Below are 20951 nucleotides of genomic sequence, written 5' to 3' on the forward strand. Positions count from 1 at the left end.
AAGTCTATTGTATACATGTACCACATTGCTTATCTATTCATCTGTAGATGGGCAGTAGACTTACTCCATTTTCTGGCTATGGTCAATAGTGCAGTAACAAGCACAGATGTGCAACACCCTGCTGAGTTAAATGTTCTTCAGCTAGATGCCCAAGAGTGGTATAGACAGATTATATATTAGCTTCATTTTTAGACTTTTTAAAGAGTCATTCTTAAATTGTGTGTGCACACAAGTACAGGTGCCCATAGAGGCCAAATCAGAGATCAGACCTCCTGGAGCTGGAATTACAAGTGGCTGTGTGTACTGAAAACAGAACCTCAGTTTTGTGCAAAAGCAGTAAGCACTCTTGACCAATGGGCTGTTTCTCTAGTCCCTGTATTCCTTTTGATCCTTTTGTACAGTATGTATTTATGACTGCATGTATATAAAGTGTGAGTGTGTGCATGTGCACACACTCATGCATGTGAGTGACATTTGTGTTAGGTAGTTTTATGCCCACTTGACACAAACTACAGTCATCTCAGAGGAAGGAACCTCAATTGAGAAAATGCCTCTAGAATATCCAACTTGAATCAGGCAAGGCCATAGGGCATTTTTCTAATTTGTGGTTGATGGGGAAGGGCCCACCTCATTGTGGATGGTGGCAGCCCTGAGCTGGTGCTCCTGGGTCATGTAAGAAGCAGGCTGAGCAAGCCATGGGGAGCAAGCCTATAAGTAGCACCCCTCCATGGCCTCTGCATCAGCTCCTGCTTCAATACTCTTAACCTGTTTGAGTTCCTGTCCTGACCACATCTGATGATGAACTGATGTGTGAGTATCAAATAAACCCTTCCTCCCCAAGTTGCTTTTAGTCATGGTGTCTCATAACAGCATTTCTAACCCTAACGAAGACAAGGCCTTTGAAGGAAGGTGTGGGTATGGCGTAGCACATGGCTGGAGATCAGAAGACAACCTTTTGTGTCTTCCCTTTCTACCCTTGTATGACACTGGGTCTCTGTTGTCTGACCGAGCTAGCTAGCCTTCAAGCTTCTAGGGAGTCTCCTGTCTCTGTCTCTCATCTCATTAGAGGGGCCCTGAGGTTATAGACACTCATTATTAAGGGCAGATTTTCATGGGTTCTGAAGATCCAAATTCATATCATACTTGCCCAACGAGCATTACAGCTGCTGATCCCTCTCCCAATGCCTTTGTTAGGCTATTTTTTTAGTTTTTTGAGGACCTTCCATACTGATTTCTATAATGGCTACTCCAGTATACACTCTGCCAGCAATGTATAAGGGCTTCTCTTTCCCAAATCAATGCCACAATTACTACAAAGAGAAAAGCATCCAAAGTGTACTTTAGCTGAAGACAGATGCCTTACTGAAAAAGAGGCAAAAAGGGGGGTGGGGATTGAATCCTCACTTGTTTTTTGTCATAACTACTGTCTGTGAAAATTCTCACAAAAAATTACAGGTTCTACATCTCAAAAGAGGAATATGAATATAATTTTATTGCAACTATAATCCCTCAAAATTGGTAAATTTTACATTCTACCAAATAAAAGAACTAATACATCTTTTAAGAGAATTCCTCCATAAAATTCAATTTTCTATCTAGCCATAAACATAAAATTTTTCTTTATTCCCAGGTATCTTCAGAAAGGCTCTGGCTAAGCCTGAAGACCTGAGTTCAATTATGTGAACCCACACAGTACAAGGACACTAACTTCTACAAGTTCTCCTCTGACCTCCACGTGTGTGTCATAGCACCTGTGTAGTTCTCCCAACACATACACACTCTAGAAGCTGAAACAGGAGAGTTCCAAGTAAAGGGTCAGTCTGGACTACAAAGTAGAGTGCCTGTTCCAAAAAATAAAAATAAAATGAATCTCATTTTCTTTGGCAAATTTTGCTTCCAGAAATTTTGCCAAAGGAAAGGATCAGTGATATTTAAAACAATTTATAAGGGCAGGCATGACATAACAAAAGCAAATTATTAAATATAAGAAAAGTAAGATATGCTTTCAGAAAAAAAATTAATGAGAACACTGAAAAAAAGACTGGCACATTAGAAAATAAAGACAGCAATTATGAATTTAGAGATTAATAATTTAAAGATATTTCCAATAATAAACATGTATTGCTTTACTCCACATGTACTTTAGCTAAAAGCGGTAGAATTATAGAGCAGTGTGTAAAATGACTAACCTTCTCTGCTCTTCTGAAGGCCACATTAGCATGCTGAGGAATGTTCACGTCCACAGAGTCCCTGTTTCAAAATGGAAATAAACGTTTTATTCATTAATCTGAAAAAGCCTCCCAAAATTTCGATCGAAAACAGAACTATATGTTCTTATTCTAAAAAACAATTATGAATAGTAAGTTACAATTTAGTGAGCTTCAGAATGTCCATGTATAAATATCAGCGCTTTTCTAGTCCTCATCTTAAGTTTAGTCAAGCAACTAGTATGCAGTCTTAGACCGTCAGTCCCGAATACACCAGAATCTGGCAGATTTAAGGGTTTTCTGAGATTAGATTACCATATTAAAATAAGAAAAATTCTATTGCAGGCATTGTTAGTAGTTGCTGTGAGATACCTCAACAAGAGCAGAATTCCTGCTTTCCCCAGAAGATGCCATGCCAACCACTCTGCAGTTCTTCTATCGGCTTCATATGTAGCCCGTCGGCTAATAATAAAAACCAGTGGTAATCCTAGTTGTAGATGAATGGTTGAAACTTGCTGAGGATCTTCAGCTATTTCCATCTTCATTTAGAAAAAAAAAAAAAAAGGCAAAACATCCTCAATCTATAGTAATAACCCAACATAATAGACTATGTGAGCCCTCTCACACACACACAAACACAAACACACACACACATGAAATATAATTTTAAAAAGTATAAAGGATGCTTTATACTACCAAATTAGTCCTTATAAGCGAAGTGAATAAAAGCTTAATTCAACTGTCTTAGATCTTAATATGTAAACAAAAAGTAAAGTTTTTTAGGTTTAAAAAAGACACTATAAAACATGTACATCTACTTCTACCAGTTTTACAAAATGATTGTGCCTGAAGGTGGTTCTTGTAATTCAAATAAAAGCATTCCTTCTGTCTACCGGTGTATGTGATCAACCACTGTGGAGAAAAGTGTCAGCCTTCCAAAATGTCCCCGGGTTTGGCCAGTAAGACAACGACTTATCCACTTTACAATCTGGGTTCACTGGTGGGCATCTAAGAACAGGCTCAGATTGTGTCTGAAGAGATGGCTCAGCAGCTAAAAGCACTTTCTGCTCTTGAGGACCCAAGTTCTGTTCCCACAGATGGCAGTTCACAATCACCTTTAACACCAGCTCTAAGAGATGGGCACCTGCACTAACATACACATAACCACAGAACAGGCACACATAAATATGCAAATAATTAAAAATAATAAAAATAAGTGTTTGAAGAGTAAGTATGGAGTAAGTTCCTATCTGGTATAATCTTGATCTAGTTGAGATTGAATACATATACAAATTTACAATCAGGATTTGTTGTTGTGTTTTGTTTTTTGATTTTTTTTTTTACACTTTATATCCCCCCATAAGCCCCTCCCTCCTCCCCTCCCAATCCCACCCTCCCTCCCCCTTCTTCATGCATGCCCCTCCCCAAGTCCACTGATAGGGGAGGTCCTCCTCTCCTTCCTTCTGATCTTAGTCTATCAGATCACATCCAGAGTGGCTGCATTGTCATCTTCTGTGGCCTGGTAACACTGCTCTCCCCTCAGGGGGAGGTGATCAAAGAGCAGGCCAATCAGTTTATGTCAGAGGCAGTCCCTCTTCCTATGACTATGTAACCCACTTAGACATTAAACTGCCATGGATTACATCTGTGCAGGGGTTCTAGGTTATCTCCATGCCTGGTACTTGGTTGGAGTATGGGTCTCTGGGAAGACCCCTGTGTTCAAAACTTCTGGTTCTGTTGCTCTCCTTCTGGGGTTCCTGTCCTCTCCATAACCTACTATTTCCCACTTCTTACATAAGATTCCCTGCACTCTGCCCAACAGTTGGCCATAAAGTCTCAGCATCTGCTTTGATAGTCTGCAGGGCAGAGCCTTTCAGAGGCCCTCTGTGACAGGTTCCTAGGTTGTTTCCTGCTTTCTTCTTCTTCTGATGACCATCCTCTTTGCCTTTTGGGATGGGGAGTGAGCATTGTAGTCAGAGTCCTCTCTCTTGATTAGTTTCTTTAGATGGACAGATTTTACGTTTATCCTATAAGTCTATATGAGTGAGTATATACCGTGTGTGTCTTTCTGCTTCTGGGACAGCTCACTCAGGATGATCCTTTCCAGGTCCCACCATTTACCTGCAAATTGCATGATTTCCTTATTTTTCATTGCAGAGTAATACTCCATTGTGTAGATGTACCACAATTTTTGCATCCATTCTTCAATTCAGGGACATCTGGGCTGTTTCCAGCTTCTGGCTATTACAAATAAGGCTGCTACAAACACGATTGAGCAAATGTCCTTATTGTGTACTTGAGCCTCTTTTGGATATATGCCTAGGAGTGGTATGGCTGGATCTTGAGGAAGCGCTATTCCTTGTTGTTTGAGAAAGCACCAGATTGCTTTCCAGAGTGGTTGTACAAGTTTACATTCCCACCAGCAGTGGAGGAGGGTTCCCCTTTCTCCACAACCTCTCCAGCATGTGTTGTCATTTGAGTTTTTGATCTTGGCCATTCTGATGGGTATAAGGTGAAATCTCAGGGCCATTTTGGTTTGCATTTCCCTGATGGCTAATGAGGTTGAGCATTTCTTTAAGTCTTTCTCTGCCCTTCAATATTCCTCTATCGAGAATTCTCTGTTTAGCTCTCTTCCCCATTTTTTAATTGGATTACTTGGTTTGTTGCTTTTCAGCTTCTTTAGTTCTTTATATATGCTAGATATTAGCCCTCTATCAGATAAAGGGTTAGTGAAGATTCTTGCCCAATGTGTAGGCAGTCATTTTGATGATGGTGTCCTTTGATTTACAGAAGCTTTCAGTTTCATGAGGTCCCATTTATTGATTGTTGATCTTAGAGCCTGTGCTGTTGGTGTTCTGTTCAGGAAGTTGTCTCCTGTGCCAATGAGTTCAAGGCTCTTCCCCACTTTTTCTTCTAACATGTTTAGTGTGTCTGGTTTTATGTTGAGGTCTTTGATCCACCTGGACTTTAGTTTTGTGCAGGGTGATAAGTATGGATCTCTTTTCATTTTTCTACATGTACACATCCAGTTGGACCAGCACCATTTGTTGAAGATGCTATCTTTTTTCCATTGTATGGTTTTGGCATCTTTGTCAAAAAGCAGGTGTCCAGAAGTGTGTGGGTTTATTTCTAGGTCTTCTGTTCAGTTCCACTGATCCACCATTCTGTTTCTATGCCAGTAACATGCTGTTTTTGTAACTGTTGCTCTATAGTACAGCTTAAGATCAGGGATGGTGATACCTCCTGAAGATCTTTTATTGTAGAGGATTGTTTTAGGAATTCTGGGTTTCTTGTTAGTCCATACGAAGGAGAATTTTTCCTTCCAGGTCTGTAAAGAATTGTGTTGGCAATTTGATGGGAATTGCATTAAATCAGTAGATTGCTTTTGGTAAGATGGCCATTTTTACTATGTTAAACCTGCCAAGCCATGAGCATGGGAGATCTTTCCATCTTCTCATATCTTCCTCTAATTCTTTCTTCAGAGACTTGAAATTTTTTTCATACAAGTCTTTGACTTGCTTGGTTAGGGCTACACCAAGGTACTTTATGTCATTTGTGGCTATTGTGAAGAGTGTTGTTTACCTAATTTCTTTCTCAGCCCTTTTATCTTTTGTATACAGGAGGGCTACTGAGTTTTTTGAGTTAATTTTGTATCCGGCCACTTTGCTAAAGGTGTTTATCAGCTGTAGGAGTTCCCTGGTAGAGTTTTTGGGGTCGCTCACATATACTATCATATCATCTGCAAATAGTGATAATTTGACTTCTTCCTTTCCCATCTGTATCCCCATGATCTCCTTCAACTGTCTAATTGCTCTAGCAAGGACTTCCAGAACTATGTTGAAGAGATATGGAGAGAGTGGGCAGCCTTGTCTTGTCCCTGATTTCAGTGGGATTGCTTTAAGTTTCTCTCCGTTCAGTTTGATGTTGGCTATCGGCTTGCTGTATATCGCCTTTACTATGTTTAGATATGTGCCTTGTATCCCTGATCTCTCCAATACTTTAAACATGAATGGATGTTGGATTTTGTCAAATGCTTTTTCAGCATCTAAGGAGATTATCATGTGGTTTTTTTCTTTCAATTTGTTAATATGGTGGATCACACTGATGGATTTCTGAATGGTATAATGGTATATGGTATATTGAACCACCCCTGCATACCTGGGATGAAGCCTTCTTGGTCATAGTGGATGATATCTTTGATGTGTTCTTGTATTCAGTTTGCAAGTATTGTGTTGAGTATTTTTGCATCAATGTTCATAAGGGAGATTGGCCTGAAATTCTCTTTCTTTGTTGAGTCTTTATGAGGTTTAGGTATCAAGGTGACTGTGGCTTCATAGAATGAGTTTGGTAATGTTCCTTCTGTTTCATTTTGTGGAATAGTTTGAAGAGAATTGGAGTTAGGTCTTCTTTGAAGGTCTGGTAGAATTCTGCGCTGAAACCATCTGGTCCTGGGCTTTTTTTGGATGGGAGATTTTTGATGACTGTTTCTATTTTCTTGGGGGATATAGGACTATTTAATTGATTTACCTGGTCCTGATTCAGCTTTGGTAAGTCAAATCGATCAAGAAAATTGTCCATTTCATTTAGATTTTCAAATTTTGTTGCGTATAGACTTTTGAAGTAAGTCCTAATGATTGTTTGGATTTCCTCAGTGTCTGTAGTTATGTCCCCCTTTTCATTTCTGATTTTGTTGATTTGGGTGGTGTCTCTCTGCCTTTTACTCAGCTTGGCTAAGGGTTTGTTAATCTTGTTGATTTTCTCAAAGAACCAGCTCTTGGTCTCATTGATTCTTTGAATTGTTTTATTTGTTTCTGAAATCTGATTTCAGCCCTGAGTTTGATTATTTCCAGCCATCTGCTCCTTTTTGGTGTGTCTGCTTCTTCTTTTTCTAGGGTTTTTAAGTGGGCCATTAAGTTGCTTGAATGAGCTGTCTCAAATTTCTTCTTGAAGGCACGTAGTGCTATGAACTTTCCTCTTAGCACTGCTTTCATTGTGTCCTAAGTTTGGGTATGTTGTGTCTTCATTTTCATTGAGTTCTAGGAAGACTTTAATTTATTTCTTTATTTCTTCCCTGACCCAGCTGTCATTTAGTAACAAGTTGTTCAGTTTCCATGTGTATGTAGGCTTTGTGCTATTTCTGTTGTTGTTGAGGTCCAGCTTTATTCCATGGTGATCAGACAGGATACAAGGGATTATTTCAATCTTCTTGTATCTGTTGAAGCTTGCTTTGTGACCAACTATATGGTCTATTTTGGAGAAGGTTCCATGCGGTGCTGAGAAGAAGGTAAATTCTTTTGTGTTTGGGTGTAAGGTTCTGTAAATGTCTGTTAGGTCCATTTGATTCATGACCTCTGTTAGAGACATTGTTTCTTTGTTTAATTTCTATTTTGTTGACCTGTCCTTTGTTGAGAGTGGGGTGTTGAAGTCTCCCACTATTAATGTGTGGGGATCTATAAGTGGTTTAAGTTTTATCAATGTTTCTTTTACAAATGTGAGTGCTCTTGTATTTGGGGCATAGATGTTCAGGATTGTGATGTCTTCCTGGTGGAATTCTTCCCTTGATTAGTATGAAGTGTCCTTCCCCATCTCTTTTGATTAATTTTTGTTGAAAGTCTATTTTAACAGATATTAGAATGGCTACTCCTGCTTGCTTCTTGGGTCCATTTGCTTGGAAAGTCGTCTTCCAACCCTTTACCCTCTTCGTGCCTTAGGTGTGTTTCTTTCATGCAACAGATTGCTGGGTTTTGTTTACACATCCATTCTGTTAATCTGTGTCTTTTTATTGGAGAGTTGAGTCCATTGAGGTTGAGAGAGATTAATGACCAGTGGCTGTTAGATCCTTTGATTTTGATGTTGGCTGTGGTCATAATGTTGTGTGCTTGGTTCCTTTTTGTTTTACTGTAGTAAGGTTAATTATTTCCTGTGTTTTCTTGAAAGTAGCTAATTTTCTTGGGTTGTATTTTCCCTTCCAGTGTCTTCTGTAATGCTGGATTTGTGTGTAGGTATTGTTGAAATTTGTTTTTGTCATTGAATATCTTGTTTTCTCCATCTATGAGGACTGAGAGTTTTGTGGGATATACTAGCCTGGGCTGACATCTGTGTTCTCTTAGGGTCTGCATGATATCTGTCCAGGCCCTTCTGGCTTTCATAGTTTCTGTTGAAAAGTCAGGTGTGATTCTAATGGGTTTGCCATTATATGTTACTTGGCCTTTTTCCCTTGCAGCTTTTAGTATTTTTTCTTTGTTCTGTATACTTACTGTTTTGATTATTATGTGGCGGGAGGATTTTCTTTTCTGGTCAAATTTGTTGGGTGTTCTGTAGGCCTCATGTATTCTTATTGGCTTCTCCTTTAACTTGGGGAAATTTTCTTCTATGATTTTGTTGAAAATATTTTCTGGGCCTTGGAGAAGGGAGTCTTCTTTTTCCTCTATACCTATTATTCTTAGGTTTTGTCTTTTCATATTGTCTTGGATTTCTTGGATGGTCTGTGTCAGGAATTTTTTGGATTTAACATTTTCTTTGACAGATACATCGATTTCTTCCATTGTATCTTCTACATCTGAGATTCTTTCTTCCATCTCTTGTAATCTGTTGGTTATGCTTACCTCTGTAGTTCCTGTTTTCTTCCCTAAATTCTTCCTCTCCATTATTTCCTCCATTTGTGTTTTCTTTAATTTTTCTAGTTCTATCTTCAGGTCTTGCGTTGTTTTGTTTACTTCCTTCACCTGTCTGATTGTATTTTCCTGTTTTTCTTTTAGTTCCTTCAACTCTGTTTCTTTTATTTCTTTCAGTGATTTAATTATTTCTTCTCTGAAGGCCACAAACTGTTTGGCTGCATCTTCCCATATTTCTTCAAGGATGGCCATAATCTGCTTGTCTTTAACTTCCTCCATTTCTTTATGGAGAGCCATGATCTGTTTGGTTTTATCTTCCTCTAATTCTTTACGTATTTTATTTGTTTCCTCTATTATCCTCTTCATCAGCATAGATGTAAGGTCATCTTCTTGATTTTCTATTATCAGGATTTGTTTAAGTTAATTAAAATAACAAAAAAATTCAGATACAATTTTGGCCAGGCCTGGCGGAACATGCCTGCCTGTAATCCCATACTGTGGGAGTTAAAGGACTGTCCCAGCTTCCCAATTACCCTGGGCAAGTCCTATGACAACCTGTGCTGTGTAGCTACATAGCCTGCTTCCATTTAACACACATAGACATACAACTGTTACATTATATATCTAAATTAAGTATCCAAATTCTGACTCCCTTTAAAAAAACAAAGAGATGAACTGAACATATGTACAAAAACACCAACCTGAATCAAAACTTATAAGGTAAAAGGTGGAAAAATACCACACTGCAATGACAAGACATATATTATTCAAACAAAAGCCTGAGTCTTGCTTTCTACTTTTGTTTGCTTAAAAACTTAGTGTGAACACATCCAAGTTGTTTCAGAACCTAAATGCCTGAGCCCAAGCTAGTTTGCAAAGCACAACAACGACGGCACTTGCTCCAAGGCATGTAGTATGACTGACGTATCAATTACTGGAGTGTGAAAGGGGAGGCTGGATGTGTAATCCCAGTAATCCAGGGGCAGAGGCAGGCAGATTTCTGTGTGTTTAAGGCCAGCCTGGTCAACACAGTGAGTTCCAGGAGTCAGGGCTATACTCTAAAACTCCCTGTCTCAATAAATTGTAGATTAGTTAATTGTTTAAAAAGAGTGAACACGGCTGGGGCTATGGAATAAGAATAAGCTACAAACCAGTCCTTTAAATCAGCTACCTGTCTGCCTCATGGGTAAGAATCTGTAGTAAGCCTGTGCCTCCTACCCTTTGCCATGCACCAAAATGCATGTTCTTGTTAAACTCAATTTCGGCCTATTGGCTGTTTCCTATAAAAAGTATTTGACCTCACTTTGTCTTTTAACTCAAGGATATTTGTTAAGAACAACAACAAAATCACAACCTCAAATACTAATATAGCCAAATCATAAGTTAAAGGCGACTAAATCAGATCAGAACTCTCCCATCTCTTTATCCCATGGGGTTAAGACTTCAGTCCTCACTCAGTCTCAAGGAGTCCCCCACCCCCACCCCGTGGAGCACTGCCAGTTCCCTGCACTCTGTATTTACCTCATCCCTTCTCCAGAGAAAAGCTGCTAGTCGCATTTTCTAGTGACTCTTGCAAACCCCTCTTGAAACACTGGGCCAATGCCTGGATTCTCATTCTAGCACTAACTCCCCACTCCCTTCAGTTTTGCATTCAGACCTTTCCTGGCTTTGTGCAGCCCATCATTCTGACTTCCAGTCTCTAAGATTCAGAGTCGACATCAGCTCCTTAGTAGTTCAGGAGAATAAAAGAACTAAGTTTAAAGATGAGAAGCCTATGCCTCACATTGTGAGAGATTTGAAAGAAACACCAGTCCGGACTTCAGCGATTTAACATTCCTTTCGTAGAGCAGAGTCATCTGTGCTCCACAGTTCCAAAAAGCACCGCTCAACTTTAAAATGTTTCAAGAGCTCGTTCACAAAGAACACAGCATCAACCCTTGACTTCATGTGTGTTGTGCTTTCAGGTGCAGACACGCTTAGCTGATTCCCAACCTTCTATGCAGCCTTCAAAGTTTATGCTTTTTCTCTTTCATTTTAAAACCAGTATCACGTAATTTCTACTACCAAAAGATATCTACTTAAACATAGTTTTTAAAACAGTAAAAGGAAATTCATAGGGAGAAAATATTTTATTAAAAGATTAGTTTGCCCCCTAAGGGTAGGTATAAAAACCCCAAAACCCAAACCAAACAAAAAACCTGGGCTTTTGTTGTATAGGGGGGTAGGAGAGGGAGGTCTCCGGACAAAACTAAGTCATCAGGGTTGGTGACTGGCATCTTTGTAAGATGGGCTATCTTGCTGGCCCAAAACTCAAGAGAATCTTTAATACCCAACTGAAGGTAAGAAAATAAGGCTGGACAGAAATGGTGAAAAACTCTGGAGGGTAAACTGTCCCCTCTATCCTGTCCTCAAATGGGACATCAAAACAAACCCAAAAGGTATTCTTCCATGGATGTAAGATATATTTGCCCTTCCCTGACAAAAGAAATGACATATTAGCTACTTTAATTTTTTTTTTTTTTAAACTGGGCATGTGGAGAGTGAGGTAGGAGAATCGTGAGTAATATGCCAGCTTGGGCTATACAACAAAATCAGGTCCTGGGATATATACTGAGACCCTATCTCAATAAGAAAGCAATCCAGAAACTTCTTTCAAACCAAGACCAAGTTATTTAAAATAAAGAACTAAAGAATTAATCCAGCAAAAGTGCAGCTGGCTAGCTTTGAGTCCATTAAATGTAAAGCCTGGCTTTTTAAAAAGTTGGGATTATTGACTACAGAGTAAAATAGAAATATATAGATTTTAACAGTGTAAAAAGAAAAATATTAGGGTTGCAGAGATGACTCAGAGATTAAGAGCACTGTCTGCTCTTCCAGAGGTCCTGAGTTCAATCCCCAGCACCCACATGGTGGCTCACAACCACCCATAATGAGATCTGGTGCCTTCTTCTGGCCTGCAGGCAGAACACTGTATACATAATAAAATATTTTTAAAAAAAGAAAACTATTAACAAACATTAGTAAGTCAGAGGGAGCAGAGTTGAAAATGAATATATACAGTTAATTTCCCCATCTTTCAAAGCAAAAGCAAATGAAAACAGGGGCGTCCAAAAACTTCCTCATTAATTAGTGTTTTCATAACTCAACACTTGAGATAATATTTCCTAAAGAGCTCTTGATCTGAGATGTTCATAAGAATAATCCCCTTAGATGCTTATCAGTTTCTTCTTCTGTTAAGTTCAAATAAATTAAGCACAATGCTTCTCCCTACAAGATGACACTGTATTGCCCACTAAGCCATCCACACTTCATCTGCAGAAATAATGAAAGTGAGGTCACCTCACATTCACTTCTGAGTGGTAAGATGGGGCACCTTGTACTTTAATTTACACTTTGCAGTGCGGTTCAGATTATTTGCAAAACACATGAATCAGTTCTTAAAGATGTATCATGTGAGAAAATATGCTGAAGGTTTTTCACATATTCAAGGCAAGCCTTTAATATTTCAAAAAAGTGCTGATCACCATCACCACGTGTGTCTCTAGAACTCTTCAGGGCTAATGCCCACCAAAGTGAGACACAATAGACCTATGGTTGCAACAGCTGCCAACTTTCTAAATATGGCTGAAACACTCACAAAAGAGGACTTAACTGTGACTGGCCTCTGCTCTCTGAGCACTCACCAGGCGTCTGCACTCACTACAACTATCACACAGTATTATTATTTCTATGTTATACTTAGGTATTTTGATGCAATAAATTGAGATATAAAAACACTATTTTAAAAACAATTTTATATTTTAAAAGCAATTTCTTGTTAAACATAAGGTTTAACTCTCAAATGCTGTGAAATCAAAGTAATGTGTCCAAAGAAAAAGAGAAAGAGGCTAAATAGCCACCAATTTAAAACATTCATCTGTTATTAAAAAATAAAAAAAATAAACACTCATCTGTGAATCAAAACCTACTAAATTTCATGTGCGAACAAAGATGTTATAGTAAAAATACAACACATACCAACAGAGGTGCTTTCATTGTCTTAATAAACATGTGAATATTCAGTGTAGTCAGTGGCTGTTCCATTAGTGTTCTTCTACAATACTCGGTCAAGTCCAAGACCAGTTCACAGTGAAAAAAGTAGAGATGTGCACGTCCCATATTCTCAGAGCTGCAAATTGAAAACCAGAAGAGACAATGAAAATTCTATGAGTAATCCTCTTATAATCTGAAAGGACAGACATTTGCTTAGCTCTCATGTACTGAATTACTGTTTTAATAAAAACCTGAGTTAACTTTAAAAGTAAAATCAACTTGGACAAAAAAGACAGAAAATACTTAAGAAAACTGGGCTTAATATCTGAACAAACTCATCAAACTCTTACACATTAACATCTAGATTAGGTTATAGGTTTCAATGAAAGACTCACAGATGAGATTATCTTTAAATATAGTTGCTTTTCTAGAGATATAATTTGTGATACAAATTTTCTAAGTTTAATTTAAACCTAACTCTGTTTTGAATAAACTTTAGCTAAAGTATGCCTTAAGAGAGAGAACCATGAATTAGCTATGGGAGTTTACAAGTTTGTATCTGAAAAATTACAAAAATGAGCAAATATGGTTTATAATTTAAGTTTTGGCTTTATTTCAATATGAGATCTTAAATTTACAGTGAAGGTAAGTTTTGTCAAAATTTAAATGGCATTTTAAAAATCTCCCTGTAGCATCTGCTTTGATACCCTGCTGGGTAGAGTCTTTCAGGGGCCCTCTGTGGTAGGCTCCTGTCCTGTTCCCTGTTTTCTCCCTCTTCTTATGTCCATCCTCTTTGCCTTTCTGAATGAGGATTGAGCATCTTACCCAGAGTCGTCCTTGACTAGCTAGGTGTACAGATTTTATACGTTTATCTTACATTATATGTCTAATATCCACTTATAAATGAGTATATACCCTGTGTGTCTTTCTGCTTCTGGGATACCGCACTCAGGATGATCTTTTCTAGATCCCTCCATTTGCCTGCAAATTTCACGATTTCCTTGTTTTTAATTGCTGAGTAGTATTCCATTGTGTAAATGTACCACAATTTCTGTATCCTTTCCTCAACTGAGGGGCATCTGGGTTGTTTCCAGCTTCTGGCTATTGCAAATAAAACTGCTACAAACATAGTTGAGCAAATGTCCTTGTTGTATACTTGAACATCTTTTAGATATATGCCTAGGAGTGGTATACCTGGATCTTGAGGTAGCACTATTCCTAATTGTCTGAGAAAGCGCCAAATTGATTTCCAAAGTGGTTGTACAAGTTTACATAACCACTAGCAGTGGAGGAGGGTTCCCTTTCTCCACACCTTCTCCAGAATGTGTTGTCACTTGAGTTTTTTCTTAGCCATTCTGATGGGTATAAGGTGAAATCTCGGAGTCGTTTTGATTTGCATTTCCTTGATGACTAAGGACGTTGAGCATTCCTTTAAGTGTTTCTGTACCATTCGATATTCCTCTATTGAGAATTCTCTGTTTAGCTCTGTACCACATTTTTTAATTGGATTCTTGATTTGTTGCTTTTTAACTTAAGTTCTTTATATATTCTGGATATTAGCCCTCTGTCAGATATAGAGTTGGTGAAGATCCTTTCCCAATCTGTAAACAGTCGTTTTGTTCTGACAACAGTGTCCTTTGCTTTACAGAAGCTTTTCAGTTTTACGAGATTCCCAGATGCTGAGACTCATAGCCAAACTTTGGGCAGAGTGCAGGGAATCTTATGAAAGAAGTGGGAAATAGTAAGACCTACAGAGGACAGAAGCTCCACAAGGAGAGCAACAGAACCAAAATATCGCGGGGCACAGGGGTCTTTTCTGAGATTGATACTCCAACCAAGGACCATTCATAGAGATAACCTAGAACCCCTGCACAGATGTAGCCCATGGCAGTTCAATATCCAAGTGGGTTCCATAATTAATGGGAGCTGGGACTGTCTCTGACATGCATTGATTGGTCTGCTTTTTGATCACCTCCTCCTCAGGAGGGAGCAGCCTTACCAGGCCACAGAGAAAGACAATGCAGCCACTCCTGATGAGACCTGATAGACTAGGATCAGAAGGAAGGGAGGAAGACCTCCCCTATCAGTGTACTGGGGGAGGGGATGGGTAGAGAAGAGGGAGGGAGAGTGGGATTGGGAGAGGAGGAGGGAGGGAGCTACAGGTAAATAACAAAGTGGATAAACTGTAATTAATAAAAACAATTTTTAAAAAGAATGGATAAAGAAAAAAAATCTCCCTGTAGTACTAATGGAGTTTTATAAAATATTGCAATACTTATTTTTAAAATATTGTGTATAGCTGAGTAGTCACTGATTTCTAGTTTAATTACAGTGTGATTTCTAAGAGTCAGTCATTAAAGGAACAATCATACTTACTTAATGAACCTGTTAAAGCTCTATGCTACTTTAAAAACAGGACTCAGAGACCCCTTAGCTAAAATGGACCTGGATGTCTCCTCTCTGAGGACTAGCTTTCATGGTATCGAAGGAACCTCATAAGCTTTCAAAAGAAGGCGGCAACCAACAATCCTACCCAGCTGTAATATCTGTGATTTACATCAATGACCAGCATAACAATATAACCCTAAAGGTGGTCCACATACCTTGGCACTAACCAACCACTCTCTAATTGGACCTAAGATCCACTCCACAAGAAGACAACCACACCTGGGCCTAGAAACCTAGCTACCTACTCAGTGCTAGTAAAATCATGGTTTCTGGAGAAGAATCTATAACCACTAATTTCCTAAACAAGCATAACCCCTATCAACATTTGTCCTTGTACCCACAGATAAATGTAATCTTCATCCTTCAACAAGGAAACTTCTCTTTGCAGCAGAAAGAGACCACAACTAAAAACCACAACCAATCAAAATGCAGAGTTGAAGAGCCCAATACCAATCTACAAAAACCTCCCACACCAAAGACTCAGTGAACATTGCAGAAAGAGGGGGCAGGAAGATCAGGGAGGTTGCTGTGAGGTTTTCTCTTGTAGTAATATCAGAAGCTACACATAAAAGTCTCAACATGACTGCCCAAATGTGAACTGAACAAGGATGACACCGATGAACATGCCAAACTAGATGAAGAACAGCCCTTGAGGCCTCAACCAAAGAGTGCTGGCGTGGGAGAGGTGATCCTCCCCAGGGAAGAACACAGTAAATGGTTATCCAGTGTCAAATGATCAGCCCTGAAAACATACATACAAGTAACATTACATAGACTCAACAGGTTATATTTAGGAATATATATGCATACATAAATACATATATGCATGCCATAACAGTAAGAAAAAGAGGCCATGAATTTGAAGAATGGGAAAAGATACATGGTGGGGCTTAGAGGGAAGACAAGGAATGGCGAAATTTGCAAGTTTCTTTTAGCTCTGGCTGTCCTGGAATTCACTCTGTAGACCAGGCTGGCCTCGAACTCAGAGATGCACTTGCCTCTGCCTCCCCAGTGCTGGGATTAAAAGTGTGCACCACCACCATTTCACTATGTTGTAATTAAATTTAATCTCGAAAATAAACAAAAGCTCTACATTAAACAATAAAAGTAAGTAAGATTACTTGAATCCTTTAAGGACTTAAGCAGAAAGAGGTGTATTAGGGGAACAACTAAAGCAAAGTTTACAAACTATAATATACAAGCTGTCATGAGGAACAAAGAAATAATTCATTCTGCCTCAAGTTGGGAAGAAGGAAGAGAGAGAGGGAAAGTCACAGAGCTCACACAGAAAGGGGAGGAACACAAAATATTTGCAGGAAGGAAGAATAAATGTACATTTCAAAGGAAAGCAATCAGTATATAGCAAAGACCCAAAGAAAGTGCATTATCTCACTGAGGGGTAACTCTAGACCACTTGCTGTCCACTGCTGAAAGCAAAGTGCTCAGCACTGGACATCCTTATTAGGGGTGTACTTCATATCAAAGGCTCTCATGAATTAAAGCTGGAAAGCTACTTTAATCAGGAATCCTATGTGTGCTGCTCACAGAGAACCAAAGAGAGTCTATTGTTTATTGTAAGTTTAAAAAAGTATGTCACAGAAAACAAGAAAAAGTCAACGATGGGCTGAAAAAAGCATCGAGAATCCATGGAGAACTGAACAGAGTTTTCAAGGCACAGAGAACTTTGCTTCAGGATCAACATTTTTCCATCCCCAATGAAACTGTTTTTCTTGTAACTGGCCTGAAACCTAAAGAAGTATAAGATCTCTGGCCTTTAAACAATGGTTTATGGGAAAGCAAATGCCTAGGATGTCCGGAGAGGACAGCAAGAGGGCACATGAGAAACTCCGGCACACCAGAAAACTCATGGTATTTTGCCCTGCTTTAGATTAATTTTCACGGGAGAACACTGGTTACTTGTGATTTTAAGTACTAAAGGAAAAAAAAAATTACTCTAGATTGACCCTCTCCCACCAAAAGCACTTAAAAGTGGGCTTTTATCTAGAACTGTAAGTTATGAATTAGACAAAAAGAAATTTAAAACATTTTGTTCAAAGGCTTCTTAAGTACATTTAGAATCATGATGACAAAGTGATTTACCCTCAAAAGACTCTCTGGAGACTAATTATGAAACGATTACTTAACCCCCATGGGACCACTACAGGCATATTTCTAAATCCCTCCTATAGCCATCATGACACTATCATTTGGCTTATCTACAGACTTGTTCACCCCAAATTACAATTATATCTGTGTAATGTCATAGTGTGGCTTACAAGAGAGTTTTAAAGGCATTCCTGGTTTCCCTATTTACAACTCTGTATAATTCCTTCAGAAAAATTTAAATTGTGATAGTGATGAAAATGTTAACTAAGTAACGTGAAATATGTCAACAACAGAAAATCAAAATGTTGACCTGGGCCTCTCAATACATACCCGGTATTTTCTAAAAGGGCAATTTCAGTGGTTACGGCAAACTGATATGAGGTCCCATACACAAAAGCGGCTTCCATGACTGCCCTGTGCTCTAAAGAGGAGACAGGAAAATAGTTAACATGTGACTCCATAGAAACTTTTGTTGTAAATATTATCCTAACACTTTTATTACTTATTACATTTAAGGAAATATACAAAGGAAAGATGGTTCAGTAGTTAAGAAAACTTACTGTTCTTCCAGAGGACCTGAGTCCATATCCCAGAACCCACATGGGGCAGCTTGTAACTTTAGCTCTGAGGGAAGTTAACACCCTCTTCTAGCCGCCTCATACACTCACACACACTGCATACTCTCATACAGACATATACATATGAATAAAAATAAACCTTAACATTTTTAAAGTATATTTTATTCAAGTTTATAAAGGTACTGAGATATTAGAAAATGAGTTATCCTTGAATACTCTTGTAACATGCAAATGTGTAATTGTTTATTAGTGAGACGTGTGTATGAATTCACAAGTTTCATATATTTATATGTGCATTATTTTTTACCAAATTTTATGAAACAATTCAGCAAGGCATATTAAGAAAAAAAGAAACCATTCCCCTACTTTCTATCCCATCTACTCAAGACAGAACACTTCTAATTCATTATTTCTATTTGTGTTTATCTGGAAGCCTGCAAATGTCATTCTTATCCCCTTATTTCCTGATACTTACTATCAACACAGACATGCAGATATGCAAATGTAGATGTCAGATAAATAAAGTTACTGCTCTATTTGATGATGCCCCACTGTGGAAGAAAACAGACTACATCTCTTTTCTGAAACCCAGCTCTAGATATGTACACTCCTCACACTCCCCAAGCTCTTCTGGTATGGTTCTAATTTTTATTACTTCTCATTCAGTATTTGCACTATGCTTTCTATGAGCCATAGAGAGCAGAACAGTGGATCACTCCTCTTTATAGACATACTTGTTTTTACTGCAATTGTAACTATTTCTTTGTTTTCTTTAGACTTTTCTTTTTAAATACACTTGCTCTTCCTTGCCAAGTCTTCAAATGTATCAGGTACATTATCTAGTCTATCATCCTGGAGATGCCTGTCAGAGCATGTTGGTCTAGTCATCATCTTTTGATAGCTGGTCACTCTGCACCTACAATCAGGAAGCAGAATGATAAAGGCTGATGCTCAGCTCACTTTCTCCATCTCCCTTTGCATTCAGCCCAGGAGCCTGCCCCATGGAGCGAAGGGACCCATGTTTACAGATGGTCTTTCCTCTTAAGTTAAATCTCTCTGGAAAGACTCTCAAGAGATGAGCCCAAAAGTGTGTCTTCCAGGTAACTCTAAATCCAGACACACTGATCACAGTCACGTTATAATCCTCCAGTTGCACCCCTCCTAGAAATTTTCGGAATAGTTTTCACTCCTCATATCCTGGGTGTGGCTCTGTAATGACTTCAGTCTAGAAGCCTGAGTCCTTCCGCTCAGGAAATTTCTTACTCGCTCTTCACTATGTGTTGTGCTCTCTTTTGGCATAACTGCTATTTCCAGACAGCTGTCTTTGCCTCCCGGCTTAATCCCTCTGCACCTGAATTTCATTTCAGTTTACTCATGCAACACACCACCCCCCCATTACACCTGCCACTGCAGCCAGGGCTATCCTGGCACCCTCATCTCACTTCTGTCACTCTCTCCAGCACAACTGTCATAATCCTTGGTAGTTTTACTATCCATATGAATGAGCGCTTCAAAATCCACCCCTCATCTAGCTTTCTCTGTTCCAACACTACTACTCACTGCTGTGGTCACAACAGCTTTTTGAGGTTCCTCACTGCACTCTGATCTTTGCTTCCCTCCTAATCAAGTCTGGGTTACCTGGTCAATGTTCATAACTATAACCACTCCTAGTGGGCTTGCACATGGTTTATGTTCAGTCCAGTACTCTCCCCATTCTGCACCTACACCCATGAAAATAAACTCTGCCAGAGGAAAAATAAAACCTGTTAGCTAACAGTCTCATTTGCAATTGCTGGTATCAAATATTATTTCTGCCTAGCAATCGCTGTGTTTTAAATGTTCTTGTTTATTTGCTTTTACATTTTTGAGACACAGTTTTGTTATGTATCTCAGCCTGGCCTCAAATGGCAGCCCAGCCCTAAGAGTACAAGGGTGAGCAACCATGCTTAGTAGAAACCCTTCTTTATTTCCAGACCTCCTAAATGATTGTTTCATCACTTTTTTCCTCTTCTCAAATTGAGATTTCATTGCTATTCCAATATACTATTTTGTTAATAATATAGACTCAATTTTAAGGGGGAGAGGGCAGAAGGGATGGTTTCAGATAAAGGGCTTGCCATTCAAGCATGAAGATCTAAATTTGATCCCTGAGAACCCCTGTAAAAAAACAAATCTGAGTACAGCAGTGAGTGCCTGTAATCTCAGCACTGGAGAAGTGCAGACAGGAGGGTCCCAGGGCTTGCAGACTAGCTGCTCAAGTCAGTGAGCCCCAGATTCAACTATAAGGAAGAGAACAAAAACACACATCAGCCTAGGCGTCCACAGATACACACACACACAGGGTGGGGTCTGGGCATACCATTAGCTCCCCAAAGGGCATCTGCCTCTGAATTACCTAGACTAATGACACACTCTGTCTCACTTTTCCTACTACCACTTTCCCTACTAGAACTTTCGGTACTCCCATGACACAACTACATAGACCCCTCTCACTAGATCCCACCCACCTCTTGCCCACTCAGAGCTCCTGCTGCAGTCATTCCCCTGCATGATGTGTTCCCTCTTTTCAACTAGCACTTTCTTGTCAATACACAAACAAGTTTCTTTAAAAATTCTTCTCTGCCTCACATATTCTTCCAGACAATACCCAGGTTTCTCCTTTCCCTTAAAGCAAAACTCCTTACATGAGTCTCTGTATTCATCATCTCTAACTGCTCTACCACTCTCTCAGACCTTTCAATTGTTCCTATTAATCTACAGAAACTATATTGGTCAAGGTCATCAGGAATCACCATGTTGCTAAGCATTATGACCAACTCACACTTCTTAATTCACTATACTTAACGCAACTATTCCTGTGTTCCTTAAAATCTCATCTTCAACAATGTCCCATTCCCCACTACTCATCCTAGTAGTGAGGACTGAGACTGGGGCCTCACACATGCTAGGCAAACCTTCTTCCACTG

The 20951-nt window shown here is 39.1% G+C and overlaps 1 protein-coding gene across 1 annotated transcript in view; it reads right to left on the reverse strand.

The window, feature by feature from the left end:
* The window catches only part of Txndc16 (thioredoxin domain containing 16), a 91488-nt gene that overhangs the window by 37426 nt on the left and 33111 nt on the right, over window positions 1-20951 (reverse strand). The window contains exons 8-11 of the mRNA XM_055612323.1: window positions 17738-17828; window positions 12839-12989; window positions 2580-2746; window positions 2190-2250 (exon numbers count right to left, since the gene is read on the reverse strand). Coding sequence (XP_055468298.1) covers window positions 2190-2250; window positions 2580-2746; window positions 12839-12989; window positions 17738-17828 — 470 coding nt within the window. The remainder of the gene's footprint in view (window positions 1-2189; window positions 2251-2579; window positions 2747-12838; window positions 12990-17737; window positions 17829-20951) is intronic.

The sequence above is a fragment of the Psammomys obesus genome, unplaced genomic scaffold, assembly GCF_907164565.1.
Source record: "Psammomys obesus unplaced genomic scaffold, mPsaObe1.curated_primary_1811, whole genome shotgun sequence".
NCBI lineage: Eukaryota > Metazoa > Chordata > Mammalia > Rodentia > Muridae > Psammomys > Psammomys obesus.